The following is a 21,943-nucleotide window of genomic DNA, read 5'->3' as shown; positions in this document are numbered from 1 at the left end:
CCACCGGTAACCATGGAGGTAGGTGGTACTGGTTCTTTCCGAAACATGGGGTATGTGGACTATTAACAAGTTGGTAATATTTACACTTGTTTTTTGTACAAATGACAATGATAACATGAGATTCAGATCCGTTTATAAACTAAAATGATAACATGTGATTAGTTTATACTGCACAGTATACAAGGGTTCCAAGCAGGCTTGGAATTGTGGCCAGAGTTGTCTTTTGAGGCAGGCTCAGTATTATGGCCAGGATTGCCTTTCGAGACAGGCTCGGAAATCTGGCCAAAGTTGTTGTTCGAGGCAGGCTCGGAATTATGGCAGGCATGGCTTGTTCATTGTGAAAGATGGAGGATGTCGGTTCATCCTTGATTTAACTCGCATGTGCAGCATAGACATTCCAGAATAGAAAACTTTGGTACTGTCTAACAACTGATTTACAGAGGATCTTTATGGCATGCATCAATCTCAAAGATACATACTATTCAGTTCACATTCACAGGGATCACCAGAGATATTTGTAATTTATCTGGATGGGGCAATGATAACAGTTAAAGCGTTGCAAAATGGACTAACTTCAGCTCCCAGGTTATTTACCAAATTACTAAAACCGGTGCTTGGACTGCTCAGAGCTCAAAAACACTTGTTATAGCCTATCTGGATGATATTCCAAATGCTGTATTTTGCTAAAATTAACTGTTTCAGCTGCAAACTCTATTTGAGAAATTGGGGTTTCTCATCCATCCAGTTAAATTTAAGTTGATACCAACTAGAGTTATTGATTATTGGGATTTACCCGTAACTATTCATTTGTCTGTGACTCCGCCCTGGGGCAAGAGATTGGAATTAATAGAAGCCTTTAACAACCTTGTTGTTATGAAGCAGCCTTCTATTCATCAAGTGTAATTGGCAATATAGTAGCTGTGTTTCAGCTGTGCAAGTTGGGCCTCTGCATTATCAGAACCTACAACATGCAAAGGAGTAACCTCTCAAGTACCATGTAGGTCATTGTTAACAGACCTATGCCATTACCAGCTGAAGCTACCAAAGTCACAATGGTGGACAAACAGTAATTGCTCCAGTAATGTTTGGTCAGTAAATCTTCAGTTATATAACAAACTGATGCTAGTGCTCACAGATGGAAAATTATGAATGCCATCTCTAGTTACGGAGGTGAATGTGATTTGCATGTATTACCAATTCTTCAGTTACTGGTATCAACCAGCTATAGACACTAGGTGCATTCTATGGGTTAAAGGGTTATTGTGCGAATATGCATAATCTGCATGTTCAACTCCAAGTTGATACACAGTGGTGGTGGCATATGTTAGTCGCATGGGTGCAATCAAGTCGAAATATCCTGTGATAATTTACCTAACCTCATTTGGCACTGGTGATTCATCACGTAAAATCAATGACAACACAATGGATGTTGGATCACAAAGTATTTAATGACATTATGGCTCGATGGAACACCGAATATCGATATATTTGCATCCACGCTCATTCACCGGTTGCAAAAATATGTGGCATAACTATGGCGAGAGATACATTCCAGCAAGATCCCGCTTCAGGTTTTTCGTACTGTCTGACTGGCCTATGCAGCCATGGTTCCCGCTAATGTTGGGAACAATAATAGAACCTTATATGGTTATTCTAAACATAAAACTTTGCTGGTTCAGCCTGGGACTCAGGAAACCAGCCTCTGCATGATAAAATCAATTCATTGACTTGCAGACTCTGAGAAGACTGTTCCTGCGTCAGACCGATACATGTTTGTGCTCACTGCAGAGTGCAGGGATAGCACCAAAAAAGCAGTACATTTCCTCCTCAGGAGATGAGAAGCATTTTGTTTAAATGCTAATGTTACATATAATACGGCGCGGATAACTGACATCTTGGAGTTCACTTTTAAATGGGTCTTTGACAATAAATTAACTGTGCCAAACATGCCCTCATCATATATGCTGCAGTGAGCGGGACCCACACTGTCGGGTCTCACCCTCTGATATCCAGAAAGGTATCTTTAACACAAGTTCTCCCATGCCCATGTACACGGAAGTATGGGATATTGACATTGTGTTAACACTACCCCACCAGGGGGCTCCAACAACATCCTTATCTTTGGGCCGGCTCTCATAAGGTAGTTACCCTCATGGCACTGGTCTCAGGGCAACGGGTCCAGTCACTACATAAATTGCGACTGGACAGGATGGTTACATCTGCAAATAATATAATATTTTATGTTTATGATTTAGTTAAGCAGAGTAACCAGGGGCGTCAGGTCTCAAGCTAGTTTTCATGGCATACCCCATGGACCTTCGGTTATGTGTGGTCACAAATTTGGTCATTTCATAGCAATAGGATTTGAGTATAGGAGCGGGTAGGTTCTACTGCAGTTGTACCATTGGTGAGACCACACCTGGGGTATTGTGTACAGTTTTGTAGTTTCCAAATCTGAGGAAATACATTCTTGCCATAGAGGGAGTACAGAGAAGGTTCACCAGACTGATTCCTGGGATGGCAGGACTTTCATATGAAGAAAGACTGGATAGACTTGGCTTGTACTCGCTAGAATTTAGAAGATTGAGGGGGGATCTTATAGAAACTTACAAAATTCTTAAGGGCTTGGACAGGCTAGATGCAGGAAGATTGTTCCCAATGTTGGGGAAGTCCAGGACAAGGGGTCATAGTTTAAGGATAAAGGGGAAATCCTTTAGGACCGAGATGAGAAAAACATTTTTCACACAGAGAGTGGTGAATCTCTGGAACTCTCTGCCACAGAAGGTAGTTGAGGCCAGTTCATTTAAGAGGGGGTTAGATGTGGCCCTTGTGGCTAAAGGGATCAGGGATTATGGAGAGAAGGCAGGTACAGGATACTGAGATGGATGATCAGCCATGATCATATTGAATGGCGGTGCAGGCTCGAAGGGCTGAATGGCCTACTCCTGCACCTATTTTCTATATTTCTATGTTATGTTTTACACCAATACGTCAAGGTCACCAAGAGCCTTAGAGGCTCTAAACTAGCATGTTTGTTAGTTACAAAAAACCTCATAAGAAGGTATCAGTTCAGACCATCTCCAGGTGGTTAAAATGGGGTTTTGGCTTCTGCAGGAGTAGATAATAATATTTTCAACTCTCACTCCACCAGGACTGCTACTACATCAGCAGCTAGGGTTATGTACATTCCGCTGGACCACATCCTAGCGACAGCAGGATGGTCAAACGAATGTACATTACAAACATTTTATATAACCCATTGCCAGACCGGGGGTATTTGCCAACTCTATTTTAGGTTCTGTTTTATAGTTTCCTCCCGGATGAGAGGGGTTACTATTATTATTATTTGTTCATTAAAAAGCATCAGCATGTTTTAAATCTACGTCATGTCGGTATGCATTATGAATGTTTCCCTTATCTGTGGTCAACTGATGAAGTTGTGCTTGTGTGGACTCGTGTTCACAGCATGAAATCACAGAGCTTTGAAATCTTCACGGAATCACTCACGTGACTCCGAAATAAAATAGTAATGTTAAACGAGAACTTACCAGTTTGAAGTTTGATCTTTATTTTATGAGGAGTTACGATGAGCGATTATGTGACCTCCGCTCCCAACCCTCTTATCATAAAGATCACTTGGTAGTTCTAGTTCTCTCCAATCTTACTATATTCAGTTCAACTACTGTTATCTGTGATTTCACACCGCTGCTTTCAAGGTTGACGTGCATGCGTGCTGACGGGCTTCTTCACGTAATCGCTCATCGTAACTCCTCATAAAATAAAGATCAAACGTCAAACTGGTAAGTTCTCGTTTAATCTTACTATTTTACTGAATACATACACTATTCTATATGCTGAATACAGTAGAATGATGAGATAAGGGACATTGCATTTGCATGTTGGTTTAGTTTAGAGATAAAGTGTGGAAACAGGCCCTTACAGCCCATCAAGTCTACGCCGAACATCATTTGCCCATACACTAGTTCTATTGTACACGGCAGGGACAATTTACAGAAGCAAATCAATTTACAAACCTGCGTGTTTTTGGGATGTGTGAGGAAACTGGAGAACGTGGAGAAAACCCATGTGGTCACAGGCAGAATGTACAAACTCCATACAGATAACATCCGTAGTCAGAATCAAACCCGCGTCTCTAGCGCTGTAAGGTAGGAACTCCACCGCTGCGCCATTGTGCTGCCCACAATCCCATGTCCACAAACTCAGATGTCCATTTGGGATGTTCCCATTTCTTACTTTGGATAGGTCGGTGTCATAGAGTCATAGAGTCATCAAGTCACACAGCATGGAAACAGGCCCTTCAGCCCTACTTGCTCATGCCAACCAGGATATCCAATGGTCCAAACTATTGCTGACATTCCCAGTGCTCTCTAAGAATCTAGAAAGCAAGTAGCACCTCTACCTTCTTGGAAATTTAGAGATTCTGCATGTCACAGAATACTAACAAACTTCTATAGATGCACTGATGAAAGTATCCCAACTAGTTGCATTATGGCTGGGTACAGCCATTGCAACATGCAGGAGAGCAGGGGGCTACAGAGAGTGATGGACTCAACCCGGATCACCATGGGCGTAACCCACTTGCCATCGAACTACATGAGGTGCTGCTTTAAGAAAGCAGCATCTATCATCAAGAATCCCTCCCATTCAGATCATGCTCTTGTTCCTCTGCTGGTATCAGTCAGGCCTGAAACCCCTCATCACAAGGCTCAGAAACAGCTATTTTCCTGCAGTCATCTTTCTTGAACTGACCTGCAGAATGCTAACCTTACCTTGGGTAGGGAACACGACGGACATGTCTTGCACAACCATGGACTTACATAATAATTGTGTTTTTGCACAACTAACGTCTTTTTGCATGGCCTTTTTCTTTTTCGCTGCCTTGTATAATTAATGACTGATGTATGCTTTTATCGGTAGTCTATGTGTCTGTGATGCTGCTGCAAACAAGATTTTCATTGTACCGCGTGTCTCTCTATGTTTGTGTATATGACAATAAACTTGACACGACCTGAGTGAAATGACAAAGGTGGAATTTATCTTACCTTGAGCAGTAACATCATGCAGAAGCTATCACAAACTAGTCAGGGCTCAGCAGCAGATGGTTAGGGTTTTTGCAATGTTCAAAGGTATTATTGCTGTCATTTGCAAACAAGGAAAGAATGTACCCATCAGGTTCTAACCACATGGGATTCTGCTGCTGAAATCAATCTTGCTGTTCTTGACAGTGTTTTGGAGGCTTGTGGTGTGTTACAGTGGCTGAGCGAAGTAGCTGGGATGCAGAGATGCAAGGATAATGCAAAACAGCTTAATACAACTGAAAGATAAAACTAGTCGCAGTTCTCCACATGCTTCAGTACATGGCTAGCAGAATAATACTGTGCCTGTACTGCAACTGCGTAATCTGACAAATCTACATGCTTGGTACACAGAACTTGGAAATGTAGTCTGGAAAAGACATGTTCACAAGCTGTCCATCAAGCAAGCTCCTTTCCGTCATTGACTGTGCCCTTGTGGGATACTTTGCTGCTTGATGGCCCCGTCCCAGGCAGCGGTGTAGTGAGTTTGGATATAACGGCCTTTGACAACTCTTTTATTTCATTGATAAACATAAGTTAAAGTAAACATCAGCATTTCCCGTTTGTTCTATGACTGTTTAATAGTCTTCGACGATCATAATCATGTTTCGGAATAATGATTAAGATGGAGTTGTGTTTTATTTTTCATTTGCTTCCATTTGTGAACCCTGCTTTTATTTAATAAATATGGATGGCACGGTGGTGCAGCGTTAGATTTGCTGCCTTACAGCGCCAGAGACCCAAGTTAGATCCTGACTACAGGTGCTGCGCGTACGGAGTTTGTACTTTCTCCCTGTGATTGCATGGGTTTTCTCCGGGTGCTCCCATTTCCTCCCACTTGCCAAAGACGTACAGGTTTGTATGTTAATTGGCTTCGATAAACAAAATTATAGATTTTCCTTAATGTGTAGAATAGTGCTAGTGTACGGGGTGATTGCTGGTCAGAGCGGAAGGGCCAGTTTCTGTGCTGCATCTCTAAAGTCTAAAATAAAGTCTAAGGTCTAAATACTCACTATGTTTCATTACAGCTACCTTTCAACAGTAGTTGAGACTATGATGTGCAAACTTTACTAAATTAATTTAGATTTTCACATAGTCAGTGTTCTGTTGATATTTCTTAATTATAAATGGACAAGATAATAAATGTTTGTGTTTGGGTGAATAGAACCATACGTTAGATATGTACACAGTCTCTTGGCAAATTTACAATAGTTTATGTACAATTACACTTCTTTAGGCTTCCAGGCTTTGAATAATGCTTTACGTGTTCTATTGCTTCAATGTTTGTCTGAGAGGAAACATCAATACTACACATGTACTAGCAAGTCACCTTTAAAGTACTTTGTAGGAAGGAACTGCAGATGTTGGTTTAAACCGAAGGGGACGTTTCGGGTCGAGACCCTTCTTCAGTCTGAGGAAGGGTCTTGACCCGAAACGTCACCTATTCCTTTTCTCTAGAGATGCTGTCTGACCTGCTGTTACTCCGGCCTTTTGTGTCTATCTTTAAAATACTATAATTCTTTGGTACCCATATTTACTTTTCAAGGAAGCTGTGGTTTGCGGAGTTCCCAGCGCGGGCAGCGCTAACTTTAACATCGCGGAGTCCTGGGGCCCTTTGCCGAGGGCCGCCAGCATTGAATCTCCGCCCAGCGCAGCCTGTGGACTTCGGGAGCCACAAACTCCGGTAGGAGGTGGCCGATTCGGATATCCAAGCCGCTGAGGGTGTCCTCCAGTCCCGACATCGGACTTCCATCACCCCGGCGAGAGGGCCTGAACATTGGGCCGCCGTAGTGGCGACAGCGGGGGTTTCGGAAGCAAATTAATGTATCTTGTCTTGTCTTGTCAATTAACTTACCTTACGTAATGACTTGTGTAATGGCATTCTGTATAGAGCACTGAAAACTATTATCATTGGAAATATTGTCAGATGAAATAATTTTTATATGGCAATCTGAAACCGAGTGCATGGCTTGATGAGAAGGTGGGATATTTAGAAACATAGAATCATGGATAAATAAGTGCAGGAATAGGCCATTCGGCCCTTCGAGGCAGCATCAACATTAAATATGATCGTGGCTAATCATCTAAAATCAGTACCCCGTTCCTGTTTTTTCCCCATATCCCTTGATTCCATTAGCCCTAAGAGCTGAATCTAACTCTCTCTTGAAAACATCCAGGGGTTTGGCCTCCACTGCCTTCTGTGGCAGATAATTCCACAGATTCACAATTGTCTGGGTGATTTTTTTTTTCTCATCTCAGTCCTAAATGGGCCACCCCTTATTCTTAAACTGTGACCCCCTAGTTCTGTACTGCCCCAACATCGGGAACATTTTTTCTGCATTTAGCCTGTCCAACCAAGAATTTATATGTTTTTATAAGATCCCATCCTTCTAAATTCCAGTAAATACAAGCCCAGTTGACCCATTCTTTCATCATATGTCAGTCCTGCCATCCCGGGAATTAATCTGGTGAACCTATGTTGTACTCCCTCAATAGCAATAACATCCTTCCTCAAATTAGGATACCAAAATTGCTCACGATACTCAAGGTACGGTTTCACCAGGGCCCTGTACAACTGCAGTAGGACATCCTTGCTCCTAAACTCAAATCCTCCCGCAATGAAGACCAACATGCCATTTGCTTTCTTCACTGCCTGCTGTACCTGCATGCTTACTTTCAGTGACTGATGTACAAGCACACCCAGTTCTCGTTGCACCTCCCCTTTTCCTAACCTGTCACCATTCAGACAATAATCTGCCTTCCTGTTCTTGCCACCAAAGTGGATAAGTTCAAATGTATCCATATTATATTGTGTCTGCCATGCATTTGCCCACTCGCCCAACCTCTCCAAGTCATCCTGTAGCCTCATAGCATCCTCCTCACTGCTCACACTGCCACCCAGCTTTGTGTCATCCACAAACTTTTAAATTTTTCATTTTATATTTTACATTTAATCCCCTCGTCTAAATCGTTAATATATATTGTAAATAACCTGGGTCCCCGCACCAAGCCTTGCGGCACCTCAATAGTCACTAGCTGCCATTCTGAAAAGGACCCATTAATTCCTACTCTTTGCTTCCTGTCTGTCAACCAGTTCTCTATCCATGTCAATACCCTACCCCTAATACCATGTGCTCTAATTTTTTTCACACTAATCTCCTGTGTTGAATTTTTATTTTGTTTGTTCACAATGTGGAATTCACTAGCAAAGCATGTATTGCCCATCCCTAATAGCCACTGAAGAGGGAGTTGCAAAGCCATTTATAGGGAGCATTGTTGGGTCTGGAGTCACATACATGTCAAAACACATAAGATTTCTTTCATTGAACATAGAACATGTAACAGTACAGCATTTGAACTGACCCTTCGGCCCACAACGACTGTGTGAACATGATACTAAGACCATTTCTTATCTACCTACAAATAATCCACATGCTTCCATACCCAGAATATCCATGTGCCTGCACAAAGGTCTCTTGAATACCACTATCACATCTACCTCAACCATCAACTCCAGCAGCATGTTCCAGGCACTCACCACTCTTCATGTACAAAAACGTGCTCTGCACATCTCTTTAAACTTTGCCACACCGACCTTAAAACAAAAGGGGCTGTCCCACTTGGGCGACCTAATCCGCGAGTTCTGGCGAGTTTGCCCTCGACTCATACTCGCAGCATGGTCGACACGAGGTCCTAGGAGGTCTTTGTAACTCTCCTTCATGCTCAAAAGTAGTCCCTGCGTACTCAAGGCCTCAACTAGGTCACAGGGTATTTTTCATCTTGAAAAATGCCCGCGAGTAAAAAAAGGTTGACATGGAAAAAATTGATACTTTTTTTGCTCGTAGGTTTAGTCGTCGTAGGTCCTAGTAGGTCGTAGTAGGTCAGCATGTTAGTCGTAGGTAATCGAGGGTAGTCGAAGGTAGTCACAGATAGTCTTCATCATAGTCAAAGGGAGGTCTTCTTCATTCTCCACTATTCAGTGTCCAATTTTCCCGAAGTTAGTCGTAGCTAGTCGTAGCTAGTCGAAGCTAGTCTTCAACATAATCGAAGGAGGTCGAAGGAGGTCTTCTACATAGTTGAAGGAGGTCTTCAACATGGCATTTTTTCAAACTCTCCTAAACTCTTCTAAACTCGCCAATCAGGTCGCCCAAGTGGGACAGCCCCTTAATGCTCTCTAGTATTTAATATTTCCATCCATGGAAAAATACTCTGACTGTCTACGGTCTCTAGGTCTCTCATAATTTTATATACTTCTGTCAGGTCTCCCCTCAATCTCTGGAATTCCAGTGAAAACAATCCACAATTACCCAACCTCTCCCCGTAGCCATTACCCCCTAATCTATACATCATTCTGGTAAACTTCTTCTGCACCCTTCCTGTAATGGGGCGACCAAAACTGCATGGAATACTCCAAATGTGGCCTGACCAAAGTCCTATCAGCTGCATCCTGACTTCCTGGCTCTTATATACTATGGCCCGACCTATTTGCCATTTTTACCACTCTATCTACTTGTTATGAACTTGGGCCCTAAGTGTATAAGTGAACTAGATATATATAACAAGGGTCTTGACCCGAAACATCACCCATTCTTTTTCTCCAGAGATGCAGCTTGTCCTGCTGAGGTACTCCAATGTTTTGTGTCTATCTCCAGATATATATTCTATGTGAATCTGGTTAGTTTCATGGTCGCCATTACTGGCGTAAGCTTTTTATTCCAGATGAATTTAACTATTTTTCCCACTGCTCTGGTGGGATTTGAACTTGTGTCTCTGGACCAGTGTAACTCAGATTTCTTGTCAGTATGATTGTGTCAGTAGCATTACTGATTTAACCCATTTGTACTTACTGTACTGTGTCAGCCTTTTAGCTTACCGTTACTAGCCCATTCTGGCTCACTTTCATCTCTGCTCTGGATTTATAGTCCAGACTTCTGGATAAGACTCCAATAACTTCATAACAATGGCAATATATCCCTCACTTAGATGGTGAATCACACTACCTTTCGAAAAGGAACAGGATAAATACCTAAAGGAGGAAAACTTCCATTATGGAAGTATAGGGCAATGAAGCCAATTAGAAAGATCTATCAAGGATGTTGGAGAGTCCAGGACTGGAGGTCACAGCCTCAGAATTAAACAATGTTCTTTTAGGAAGGAAATGAGGAGGAACTTCTTTAGTCAGCGGATGGTGCATCTGTGAAATTCTTTGTCACAGAAGGCCTACCGGGAGGAGGTGGCTGGTCTAGCACTCTGGTGCCAGGATAACAGCCTCCTCTTGAACATCAAAGAAACGAAGGAGCGGATCATGGACTTTAGGAGGGCACATCATCCAAGGACGCACACTCCATTGAGGATAAATGGGGATCCTGTGGATAGGGTGAACTGTTTTAAATATCTGGGAGTCCACATCTCCGAGGATATGACATGGGCATCACACGCCTCAGCACTCGTGAGTAAAGCAAGGCAGCGCCTTTACCACCTCAGGCAATTGAGGAAATTCAGAGTGTCTCCGAGGATCCTCCAGTGCTTCTACGCAGCGGCGGTGGAAAGCATCTTGTCCGGGAACATTACCATCTGGTTTGGGAATTGCTCTGCCAAGGACAAGAAGGCTCTGCAGAGAGTAGTGCGTTCAGCCGAACGCACTATGGGAACTTCACTTGCCCCCCTGCAGGAACTATACATCAGGAGGTGCAACTCCAGAGCCAACAATATCATGAGAGACCCCTTCCACCCATGCTGCTACGGTCAGGCAAATGCTTGCGTTGCCATGCTGTGAGAACGGAGAGGTTGAGAAGGAGTTTCTTCCCAGAGGCCATTCGGACTGTAACACCTATCTCACCAAGGACTAACTCTACTGAACGTTTGTCCTTCCATTATTTATTATGTAAAAGAATATGTGTGTTATGATTGTGTTTGTAGTTTGTTTGGTTGTTTGGTTGCCACTTTCATTTCACTGCACATCTCGTATGTGTATGTGACAAATAAACTTGACTTGACTTGACTGTGGAGACCAAGTCTGTGGATATATTTAAGATAGATTTGAGATCGATAGATTCTTGATTAATATGTGTGTCAGTGGTTATGGGGAGAAGGCAGGTAAATGCAGTTAGGAGGGAGAGATAGAATTGCCATGATGGAATGGCGGATTAGACTTGACGGGCCAAATGGCCTAATTCCACTCCTATCCCTTAGGAACTTATGAACTATCACAAACAAAGGCTGAATGGCTTCTGTCTCTTGGTCTTAGTGAGATTGTTGTCTAGCTTTCAGGAAAAGCCTGGTGATATGCTCAACAGTGTTGATAGTTTTGTGCAACCAGTAAGAAGGGAAGTTGAGGCAATTCCTGTCATGGAAACATCTTGTTGATTTTGTCAGTCATTTCATGATAATTTGTTTGTTTTACATGCTTGTTTGGTAAGTGAAAAACTATGTGACCAATCAATTGTGAAACATCATGTGGCTATATTTTTGCTGTTGCAAACCACTTCAAAACAGATCTGAATTATTTTACAGTAAAACATCTTTTACGGTCAAAAGACTTCACAAACTGATCACTGAACAAAGTGCAAAAACAGTTGACACATTGCCTACAAAAGTTAAGATAAAACACATTCAAGGACGTACCATAAATTATTGTATCTGACGATACAAATCAAATTACAATTTCTGGACAGACAAGTAGTATTTTGTTACAAAATGCAATTATATAAGCCTCTAGGGCTTGATTTACACTGCTTGTTCCCAAGTTTTTATTGACATTACCGTTCTTTGTTTGGTACAATTAAGTGAGAAATACACAATAGTAATGCAGACTGGTGACTTTTCCTCGATGAGCAGACAAATGTGAGAAGGAGATTTAATCTTCTCATCCTGGTGGCCTTTAGAACTATTGTCCTTTCATTGTGGGAGCAAGAATCCAACTGGAGAAATACCATCTCCGCCCATCTTTGCCCTTCAACAAAGGAAAGTTTGACAGACTTGGACGTTCAAATGTCATTCAGCGACCATGTTGATTGGAGGCACACAAGTTTCATCTGTCGGATGGCATTGCAAAAGTGGGGATGAGGAGGAAACTGTGGAGAATGCAGATCAATGCTACCTTTTGTGCTATCAGCCAGTGCAATGACCATTTACACCAGTCACAATAGATTAACACTATTGCAAAATCAGAAGCCTGTCTCACAAACTGAAGTCAGGTGGGTGGTATACCATATCTGACATTTGTCTCAGTGTTAGGAAATATTAAATAGGATAATTAATATCGGAGTTAATTCTTTTTCACATTCCACAGTGCTGAGAAATATCTATTTGTACCATTTGCAAAGCTCAGTGGCTTATTTCATTAATTAATATTGAAAGCATTTAGGCTGTTTTTCTGAAAGGTATGCAAAGGCCCTTCACCTAATTCTTACTATATTGAATTTTTTTTTTGCGGCTTTTAACTTGCATGTAGTTATTGAATAATGTGTGACTTTTACTGCAGCACCACTATCTTCATAGATTAAGGGAGACCATGTAATGGACACATAGGTATGGAGTTGTGGCACCAGAATTACCAATTGTAACATTAGGATGACATTCTGAGTTTTCGATATGGAATATTTGATCATCAATATACCAGCTATTACATCCCATTCGCATGCGTCGATGACCTAAAACAAATAGAATCCCTTATAGGGGTTACTTATTGGCAATAGAAATAAATGATTTTTTTTTGTTCTGTCTTTACAGCTGCAAACTCACAATGACTGAGTAATCTTAAAAAATAATCAAAATTGAACTTTTTCTAAATGATTTACATTACATTGATGACGTACAAAAATAAATATACTTTTACAAATTTTCACTTTCAAATTCCCTTCAAGATAATCCAAAATCTTTTGTACTGGACAGTCGGTTTTCATTTTTTTAAATTATTCTTGACTTTAAATTACTATATTTTTTATATTGAGTAGAAAGACAATAATTTTGTCTTAGTAGATAAAGCACAGTGAATTACTGCTTATCGAAATGTGACATTGTTAAAGAGCATCCATTTTGTTCATATAAAGAAACCAACAAGAAATGATCCACTATATTGATAATCTTAATTGTGAAATTGACTTTCAGAATGAATATCTCATCAATAAAATTTCAATTGCTGTAGAAAATAATTTAAACAGTCTGATACTTAATTTGCACAAGATCGACATTCTGTTACACATATAGAGTGAAAATAAGATTTAACCAGATGACAAAATAATGCTGCAGAATATAAACTGTTCCTCAGAATAAATTATGTTAATTTTAATCACATACCCACTTTTGGGAAATTTAAAATAGCAGAAGAAATAGATCAACTTAAATGTTTGAATTTATACTGTGGAACACCACTAATTCTTGATAATTTGTCCAGACCTTCTCTCTGCTGCTTTAGCAAGGGCTTGACAATTAATGTTCTTGTCTAGGACATCCACTAAATAGCAGTTAGGAAAAATAGATGAGCTGCTTAAACAATTCGTCATGAGAATCGCACATTTAAGTTTCACAATTATTCCAGTATACTCTTAGTTCTCTCCTCATAATGAACCTTTTGGGATTTTTTTTAGGAAATAAGGTGCTTCAATTCCAAACCATTTATTATGACAGTGTACACACAATGATACCTTTTGAGCAGCTGCCGTGATTTTGTAGTCTGATTTACAAAAGCCTTTTATCGATTCTTATGAGATAACCTTCTAAATGGTTGCCTGACCGGTCCAAATGCTGATACTTCTAATAATCAGCCATTCCTTTTGATTTTCTGTTACCAGTATTCGGATACAGTGAATGTCAAATTTGACCTTGTGACCAATATTCTTTATCTCAATGTTTCCACGTTGAAATTCCCCCAGTGTTGTGTAGCTAGAACAATGCTTTTCCTTTCTCACTATCAGCATGTGTTGGCCCACCTCCAGCCTTCCGTGATGCAAAATGTCATTTTGTCTATCATCCGTGCCAGTTTGGATTTTCAGTTTATCAATTTTAGCAGGTTTGTCAAGTACAATAACAAAGTAATCTCCAGCGGAAGTCGATTTTCCCCAGAAGTATTCCTCTACGCTGCTGTATGCTTTACTGGGATCATAGTGCTCAAACACATTCATGTTTGTACAAAGAGTTGCAGGCGGATTGTCAGGGATATCAAAGGAGTCCTCTTCAAAGTCATCGTCTTTAAGTTTGTTTTCAGTCCCTCTGAAGGAAGAATAATAGCCCATGTGCTGAAACAAAGAAGGCTTGAACCGGATGATATCTTTCTGGACGAGCAATCCTTGGAAGTGAATGAGTAACCAGTCGCATGGCATTTCTTGATAAAACATTAATAAAAACTGTGCCAGTCGTGGGAGGTCACATGAATGGTAGAGCTTTCCTATATATCCCAACTTGGAGAACTCTAGTGTCACCCAATAGGAGCCTTCTCTTGAGGTAATTACTTTTTTAATGGCAGATAGGAAATTTTTAGAGCAGTGCACATCATCTTCCAGCATTACATAGTAGTCTGATAAATTAGCACAAAAATTAAGTAGAAAAGCGTAATCTACATTCTGCTTAGATCTAAATCTAACACGATCTTCTGCATCATTATAGTTCCTTTTGAGGCCGTCTAAACTAGGGTAGTACTCCTCAGGAGTATGAATAACCATCAGTCGACCAGAAATAACGTGGTGGGCAAATTTTCTGGAGATGCCTTGGACGATATTTTCACACCACGACAGGTCAAACTCCGCTAAGTGCACAATAACTATAATTTCATTCAGCTCTTCATAGCTGGATTGGTCAAAAATTGATTTAATTGTTTCTAGTAGGTAGTTACCTCTTTTTCTTTTGACAGATGAGAGTCCTATTGTTAAATATTCTGCACAAAAAACATGAGAGAAAGGTTATTGCTAAAGCAATGCTTATTTTAACTAGGATGTGTTTTGATGGATTGTCTCAAAGTGCTTCGAGTGAAATCACTGCATGCATATTAGAAACAAACTCACTTTTTCTAGCTATAGGAAACCCTGCAAGATAACGATAGGTAACATTTATTGCTCCAGAAAAGTTAGTCAGATCTTTGAAAGTATGGACATATTTTTCAGAGTTAAGTTGATGGGAAGTCATTTCTCTAGAAAGCCTCCGTCCTTCTTCCTGCAAAAATAAGGGAAAACAAATCATTTAACACGTTAAATATTGAAGCCTAGAAGTTGAAATTCTACCTATCCTTGGTTTCTGCTCTAATTATAGCTGTGCAGTTTCCAAGTCTAAATTGAAATGGAAAATTCTGGACATTCAGAGCTGGAAAGGCAACATAAATGGAAAGGGAAGTGGAGGAAGTGTTTCACATTGATGAGCATTCTTCACTTTATAAGCAGTTTCAACCCACAATTTTTTCAGTTCTAAAGCAAACCTGAGCATTAACATCGTTGCATAACAACATACAAAGAGCTGGACTAACTCCGCAGGTCAGGCAGCGTCATGAATAGGTGACGTTTCAGGTTGGGACCTTTCTTCAGCATTGTATCAATATTGTAGCAACACATCGCTTGTATCAACACTGATGCATAGCTGTGCTTCGACAGTGCCTCTGGAAATAGACACAAAATGCTGGAGTAGGAGGAATGTGTGACGTTTCGGGTCGAGACCTTTCTTCAGACTAGCATCTGTAGTTTCTTCTTACACATTTTGTCTGCCGCACTGCGTACCAACAACGGTAGTTCCTTCTGGCATCAACGGAGTTTAAATGACGTAACAAACCGTTGGTTGGCAGCAACAGTTAAACAACTTAAACCAGCATTAAGTCAAACAGTTTTCAGGATGGTGATAAAGTGGGTATTCTTCATTGGATTATTAATTCATAGAGTAAGGAGGATACTGCTCTGATACAGTTTGAAAAGAGCAGAATCATTTCCCCACAGGATGGCATGGGGGTTTGGGGCTTTGAGGGTGGGGTAGATGTGAGAGGAACTGTCTATGGGGACTTTCTAGATTTTCGGGTAAAACAGATATATGGAGGGATCTTGGGGTACATCCATAACTTGCTGAAAGTGGCAACATGAGTAGTTTAGTTTACTTTAGATATACAGCATAGAAACAGGCCCTTCGGCCCACCGGGTCCGCACTGTCCTGTGATCACGCATACACTAGTTCCATCCTATACACTGGGGACAATATACAGAAGCCGATTGACCTACAAATCTGCATGTCTTTGGAGTATGGGAGGAAAAAGGAACACGCAGGGAAAACGCACGTGGTCACAGGGAGAATGTACAAACTCCATACAAAAAGCACCCATAGTCAGGATTGAACCTTGGTCTCTGGCGCTGTAAGGCAGCAACTCAACCGCTGTGCCACTGTGCCATTCCAAGCAGTTAAAGAGTGTTAAAGAAGGCAAATGCTTACCTTCATTGGTCAAGACATTGAGTCAGGGAGTCATGATGCAGCTTTATAGGAGTGAGTTTGGTTAGTTTGCATTTGGGGTATTGCATGCAGTTTTGTTGACTCCAATACAGGAAGGATGTGGAGCTTAGGAAATTGTGCTGAGGAGGTTTACCACAATGATGTCTAAATTAGGGGGTATTAGCTACAGGGAAAGGTTGGACCTACTAGGATTGTTTTCTCCGGAAGGTTGAAGTTTGAGGGAAGACCTGATAGAAGTGGCATAGATAAGGCAGACAGTCAGAATCATTTTTCCCATTCTTCACAACATTGGATAGTACCATGTGCCAGCATGGTGGGTTTAAGGTGTGAATGGTTCCCATTGTGGAGTCTGGGATTCGTGGTGTGGCTTTGATTGAATTGACTGATTAATTGGAAGATCCAGCATGGAAGCAGCCTCTTGGCCCCACCGAGTCCCTGCCAACCATCGATCACACATTCGCACTAGTTATGTGCTATCCCACTTTCGCATCCACTCTCGACACATCAGGGGCAATTTACAGAGGCCAATTAACATACAAACCTGCAAGTCATGGGATGTGGGAGGAAACCAGAGCACACAGAGGAAACACTCACGGTTGCAGGGAGAACATGCAAACTCCACACAGACTGCAGTCGAGGTCAGGATTGAACCCGAGTCTCTGGTGCTGTGAAGCAGTAGCTCCACCAGCAATATGACAGCACTACCGTTCTATGACAAATTAATACATTGCAGCAGTGCTCTTGGAGGGACCTCAAAGTCCCCTCACTCGGGGAAGTGTCAGGAATATACACACATTCTGACCATTGAAATGGAAATTAGTGTCAAATAAATGTCAGACGGGAAAATATATAAATGATTCCAGTGAACAAGCAACCACCTGCAATGCTCTGATAAAAATTAGGACACAGTAGCTGGGATTGACCTTGATTTTCTCAACAGTTTCAATCAAAATGATCTGTAAATTTGACAGTCAATTGTGTGTTTATTGCTTAAATTACTGCAGATTTAAAGGTAAATATTTATGTCATGGTGCTGCTTTACTGGCTATGGACTTAATGGAATTAAATAGCTCATTTACTTAGAAACGTACCACTGAAAATGACCATGATCAAGTTTCAACATTACCATAGCCATTTACATATCTTACCATTACATATCTGTCCTCTTCCAAAAACAGATTGAGGAAAAGGAGACAAATTGCAAGGATAGCTAGCAGTGGAATAGTTGAACGCTTCCGGAAACATCTCATTTTCTCTGCACATTTCCAATACAGTCTCATGATAAATTTAACTTCAAATATCCCTGGAAAATTAAAAGAAAGAAATGTTCATTTGCAACAGTTATACAGACATACATAGGCTTGGACATGTGTGCGTACACACGCACACACACATGCACACACACACGTACACACATGCAGAGCATGTGGGTACATATACAAACACGGACACCCAAACACAATCAAACACATATGTATATACTCTAAATGGACCCAAAATGCTGGAGATAAGGGCCTGTCCCACTTGGGCACCATTTGCGCATCATTTACGCCACAGGCTGGTACTGACTGACGGGCGACGGTGGCGCGAAAATCGTCTAGCAGTACGACAGTCACACGCCAAGTGCTCCTGAGGGCCCTGGGAGCCATTTGCGATGTCGTTCTTACTTAGTCCGATATCCGTGGCAAGGATTTTCCCAGTGAAAATCAAAGATACTATGATGAGAAATTTTCAAAACTACACGCGCTTTAAACACGGGTGGTCACATGGTACGGCACTCAAATGACGCGCAAATGCCGCGCTGACGGCATACGGGCGGCGCATGGTTACAGACATTGACGCATGGTGACGCATAATAAATAAGCATAGGCAACGTTCATGCGTAACCATGCGTCACCATGCGCTACACGTACACCATCAGTACGTCAGCGTATGCCGTCAGCATGCGCAAGGGATACATCACGCAGGTGGCCCGCGAGGATTTTGAGCCTCACAAAATCCTGGGGTGACGAGCGTTACCACGCACCACCACGCACCACCATGCACCACCACGCACCACCACGCACCACCACGCCTCACCATGCGTCATGACGTGCCAACCAATTTTTAGGATGTCGCGTAAATGACACGCAGATGACGCCCAAGTGGGACAGGCCCTTAACTCAGCAGGACAGGCAGCATCTCGGGATAAAAATAATGTGTGACGTATCGGGTCGAGACCCTTCTTCACACTGACACTTATACACACACACACTCACCCCCTTTATTAAGAAGGATTTTTTGTTTGTCTTTGAAGCAACACTTAACTTTCATTTTCTCAAGGAGAGTAAAACGCACAAATTTAGACGTTGGGAGGTCATGTTGCAGTTATATAAGATGTTGGTGAGGCCACATTTAGAGTGTTGTGTTCAGTTCTGGGCACCATGTTATAGGAAAGATGCTGTCAAGCTGGAAAGGGTATGGAGAAGATTTACAAGGATGTTGCCAGGACTAGAGGGTCTGAGCTATAGGCAGAGGTTGAGCAGGCTGGGACTTTATGTCCTGGAGCGCCTGAAGATGAGAGGTGATCTTATAGAGGTGTATAAAATCATGAGAGGAATAGGTCGGGTTGATGCCCAGAGTCTTTTGCCCAAAGTAGGGGAATCAGGAACCAGAGGACATAGGTTTAAGGAGAAATGGGAAAGATTTAATAAGAATATAAGGGGTAACGTTTTCACACAAAGGGCAGTGGGTGTATGGAGTGAGCTGCCTGAGGAGGTAGTTGAGGAAGAGACTATAGCAACTTTTAAGAAACAATTAGACAGGTACATGGATAGGACAGGTTTAGAGGAATATGGGCCAAATACTGGCAGGAGGGACTAGTGTAGATGGGACAGTGTGGGCTAGTTGAGCTGAAGGGCCTGTTTCCAAGGTGTAAGATTCTATGGCTCTATGTAGGGGAACTCAGTTCTTGGACTAATGCAATGAGCAAGAATTTAACTTGCTAAAGATGTGACATTTCAGCGATTTATTCTACACTCTTAAACCTTTTTAAAAAACACAATGTCACCTAAAAGTTAAAGTGCATTCAACAATACTTGGTAGTTTAATGATGTTGAAGTACTGGTTGGGAAAAATATGTTGATTTTTGACATTATCGTTATCTCATTGTATCCATGGAATAGTGTCCGGTGGGCGGCGCGACTCTCGTCAGCAGCGGCCTCTGCAGTCTGTCCGCGTTTTATTATTTTCTGTCTATGTTTTTATGTAGTTTTTGTTATTTTTTGTTGGGGTGTGTGTGTGGGGGGGTGGGAGGGAGTGGGCAACTTTTAAATCTCTCCCTGCACGGGAGACCCAACCTTTTCTCGTCGGGTCTCCGTTATCGTTGGGGCTGCAATGAGGAGCGGCCTCCAACAGGAAGAGACCGGGGACTCTGGTGCCGACGACTCACCGTCGCCGTCGCGGGGCTGGCCGAGTCCGGAGCGGGTGGAGCGGTGGAGGAGCGCTGCTGCTGCTGCTGCTGCTGCTGCGGCCCGACCGGAGAGTCGGAGGCTTCAACTGCAGGTCTGTGGACGGCGGCACCGGGAGCCAGCGGGTCCCTGGAGGGAGACCGCTTTTCAGGGCTCTCGCAACGGCGACTTCTCCCGCCCCAGTTGCGGGGTTCAAGAGCTCCTGGGGCGGGGCCTAACATCACCGCCCCGCGCGGCTTGGAATGGCCGCGGGACTCTGCGAGCGCACGCCGGGGGCTCTAACACCAAGACCCGGTGTGCGACCTCGCACCACCCGGCGCGGCTTTAATGGCCGCGGGACAATCGCCATCGCCAGCCGGGGGCTTTGACTTTGACTCTGACATGGGGGGGGGGGAGAGTGCAGTGGAAAGATAAGTTTATTTGGCCTTCCATCACAGCAATGTGATGGATGTTTATGTAAATTATGTTGTGTCTTGGGTCTATTTGTTTGTAATGTATGGCTGCAGAAACGGCATTTCGTTTGGACCTCAAGGGGTCCAAATGACAATTAAATGTATCTTGTATCTTGTATCTTGTATCTTGTGTGTACTAATATTGATGCGAATTATCATTATTTGTTTTTAGCCAAGATTTGAAGCCAAGAAGATAAAGTATTTGAAAAAAAAGACTTAAAGAAAGCTTTTGAAAAATTGCAAGCGATCGCCTTCACTTTGGTCTTATCTCTCCTCTTTTGTATGCTCATTTTCCTCTCTGTTTATTTTCACGAATAAAAAAAATATATATTTTGTTTTTACCACTAATTTTGTTGGAGAGGTGTATCGTGGCTGGCAATAATTATTTAAAAAAATCTGAAACAAAAGCTGAACATGTTCAATCATTCAGCAGGTCAGACAATATCTGGGGAGAAATCAACAAGGTTAATATTTCAGATCAACAACCCTTCATCAAACATTAGGTAATCATGGTTTGCTGGTGACTGCCAAATCCTGTTATTCCCCCAAGATAGACACAAAAAGCTGGAGTAACGCAGCGGGTCAGACAGCATCTCTGGAGAAAAGGTGACGTTTCGAGCTGAGCCCTGTCTTCAGACTCCCCCCTATTTACTGTGCCATTTTTGCCCAATATGTGATATTTTAAACACACCTTGGTGTCTATAACTAGAGGCCATGGGTTTAAGGTGAGGTTGAAAGGGGCTCTGAGTGATAATTCTTCATTGAGTTGACAGTTGCAATCTGGAACACAAGCCTAAGATGAAGTGGAGACTTGTTCTCACACAACATTTCACAAGTATCTTGGCACAGGGTTAGTATTGCAGAAACAAGGAACTGCAGATGCTGGTTTACAAAAAATGACACAGTGCTGGAGTAACTCAGTGGGTCAGGCAGCATTTCTGGATAACATGAATAGGTGATGTTTTGGGTCACAACCCTCCTTCAGACTGACAGGATTAGTATTAATGGTTGGCATGTATATGGTGGGCTACAGGGTCTGTTTTTTGGTCTGTCAATAGTGGTGTCGTCAGCGAACTTGATGATGGAGTTTGCACTGTGGTTGGCAACGCAGTCATGGGTATAGAGTGAGTACAGTAGGGGGCTGAGCACGCAGCCTTGAGGTGCTCACGTGCTGATTGTTATCGAGGCTGACACATTTCCACCAATACGAACAGACTGTGGTCTGTGGATGAGGAAGTCGAGGATCCAGTTGCAGAGGGATGCGCAGAGACCCAGTTCTGCGAGTTTGGTAACCAGTTTGGAGGGGATGATTGTGTTGAATGCCGAGCTGTAATCGATGAATAACATCCTGACATATGAGTTTTTGTTGTCCAAGTGGTCAAGTGCAGAGTGGAGGGCCAGCGAGATCGCATCCACCGTTGATCTGTTGTGGCGGTAAGCGAACTGCAGTGGGTCCAGGTTTTTGTCAAGGTAGGAGTTGATTTGCTCCATGATCAGCCTCTCAAAGCACTTCATCACCACTGGCGTTAGT

The 21,943-nt window shown here is 42.3% G+C and overlaps 1 protein-coding gene across 2 annotated transcripts in view; it reads right to left on the bottom strand.

Moving 5' to 3' along the window:
• Positions 1 to 12,532: 12,532 nt before the first annotated feature.
• Positions 12,533 to 21,943, bottom strand: part of mgat4c (mgat4 family member C) — a 391,936-nt gene continuing 382,525 nt past the window's right edge. For both annotated transcript variants that reach the window (XM_055650748.1, XM_055650749.1), the window contains 3 exons: positions 17,660 to 17,814; positions 15,095 to 15,242; positions 12,533 to 14,967 (listed from right to left, as the gene is read on the bottom strand). In XM_055650748.1, the coding sequence (XP_055506723.1) occupies positions 13,814 to 14,967; positions 15,095 to 15,242; positions 17,660 to 17,791 (1,434 nt within the window). In that variant the 5' untranslated portion in view covers positions 17,792 to 17,814 and the 3' untranslated portion in view covers positions 12,533 to 13,813. The remainder of the gene's footprint in view (positions 14,968 to 15,094; positions 15,243 to 17,659; positions 17,815 to 21,943) is intronic.

Source organism: Leucoraja erinacea, chromosome 19, assembly GCF_028641065.1.
Source record: "Leucoraja erinacea ecotype New England chromosome 19, Leri_hhj_1, whole genome shotgun sequence".
Lineage (NCBI taxonomy): Eukaryota > Metazoa > Chordata > Chondrichthyes > Rajiformes > Rajidae > Leucoraja > Leucoraja erinaceus.
The sequence above is the reverse complement of the archived record's forward strand: the minus strand, read 5'-3'. Positions and strand labels throughout refer to the sequence as shown.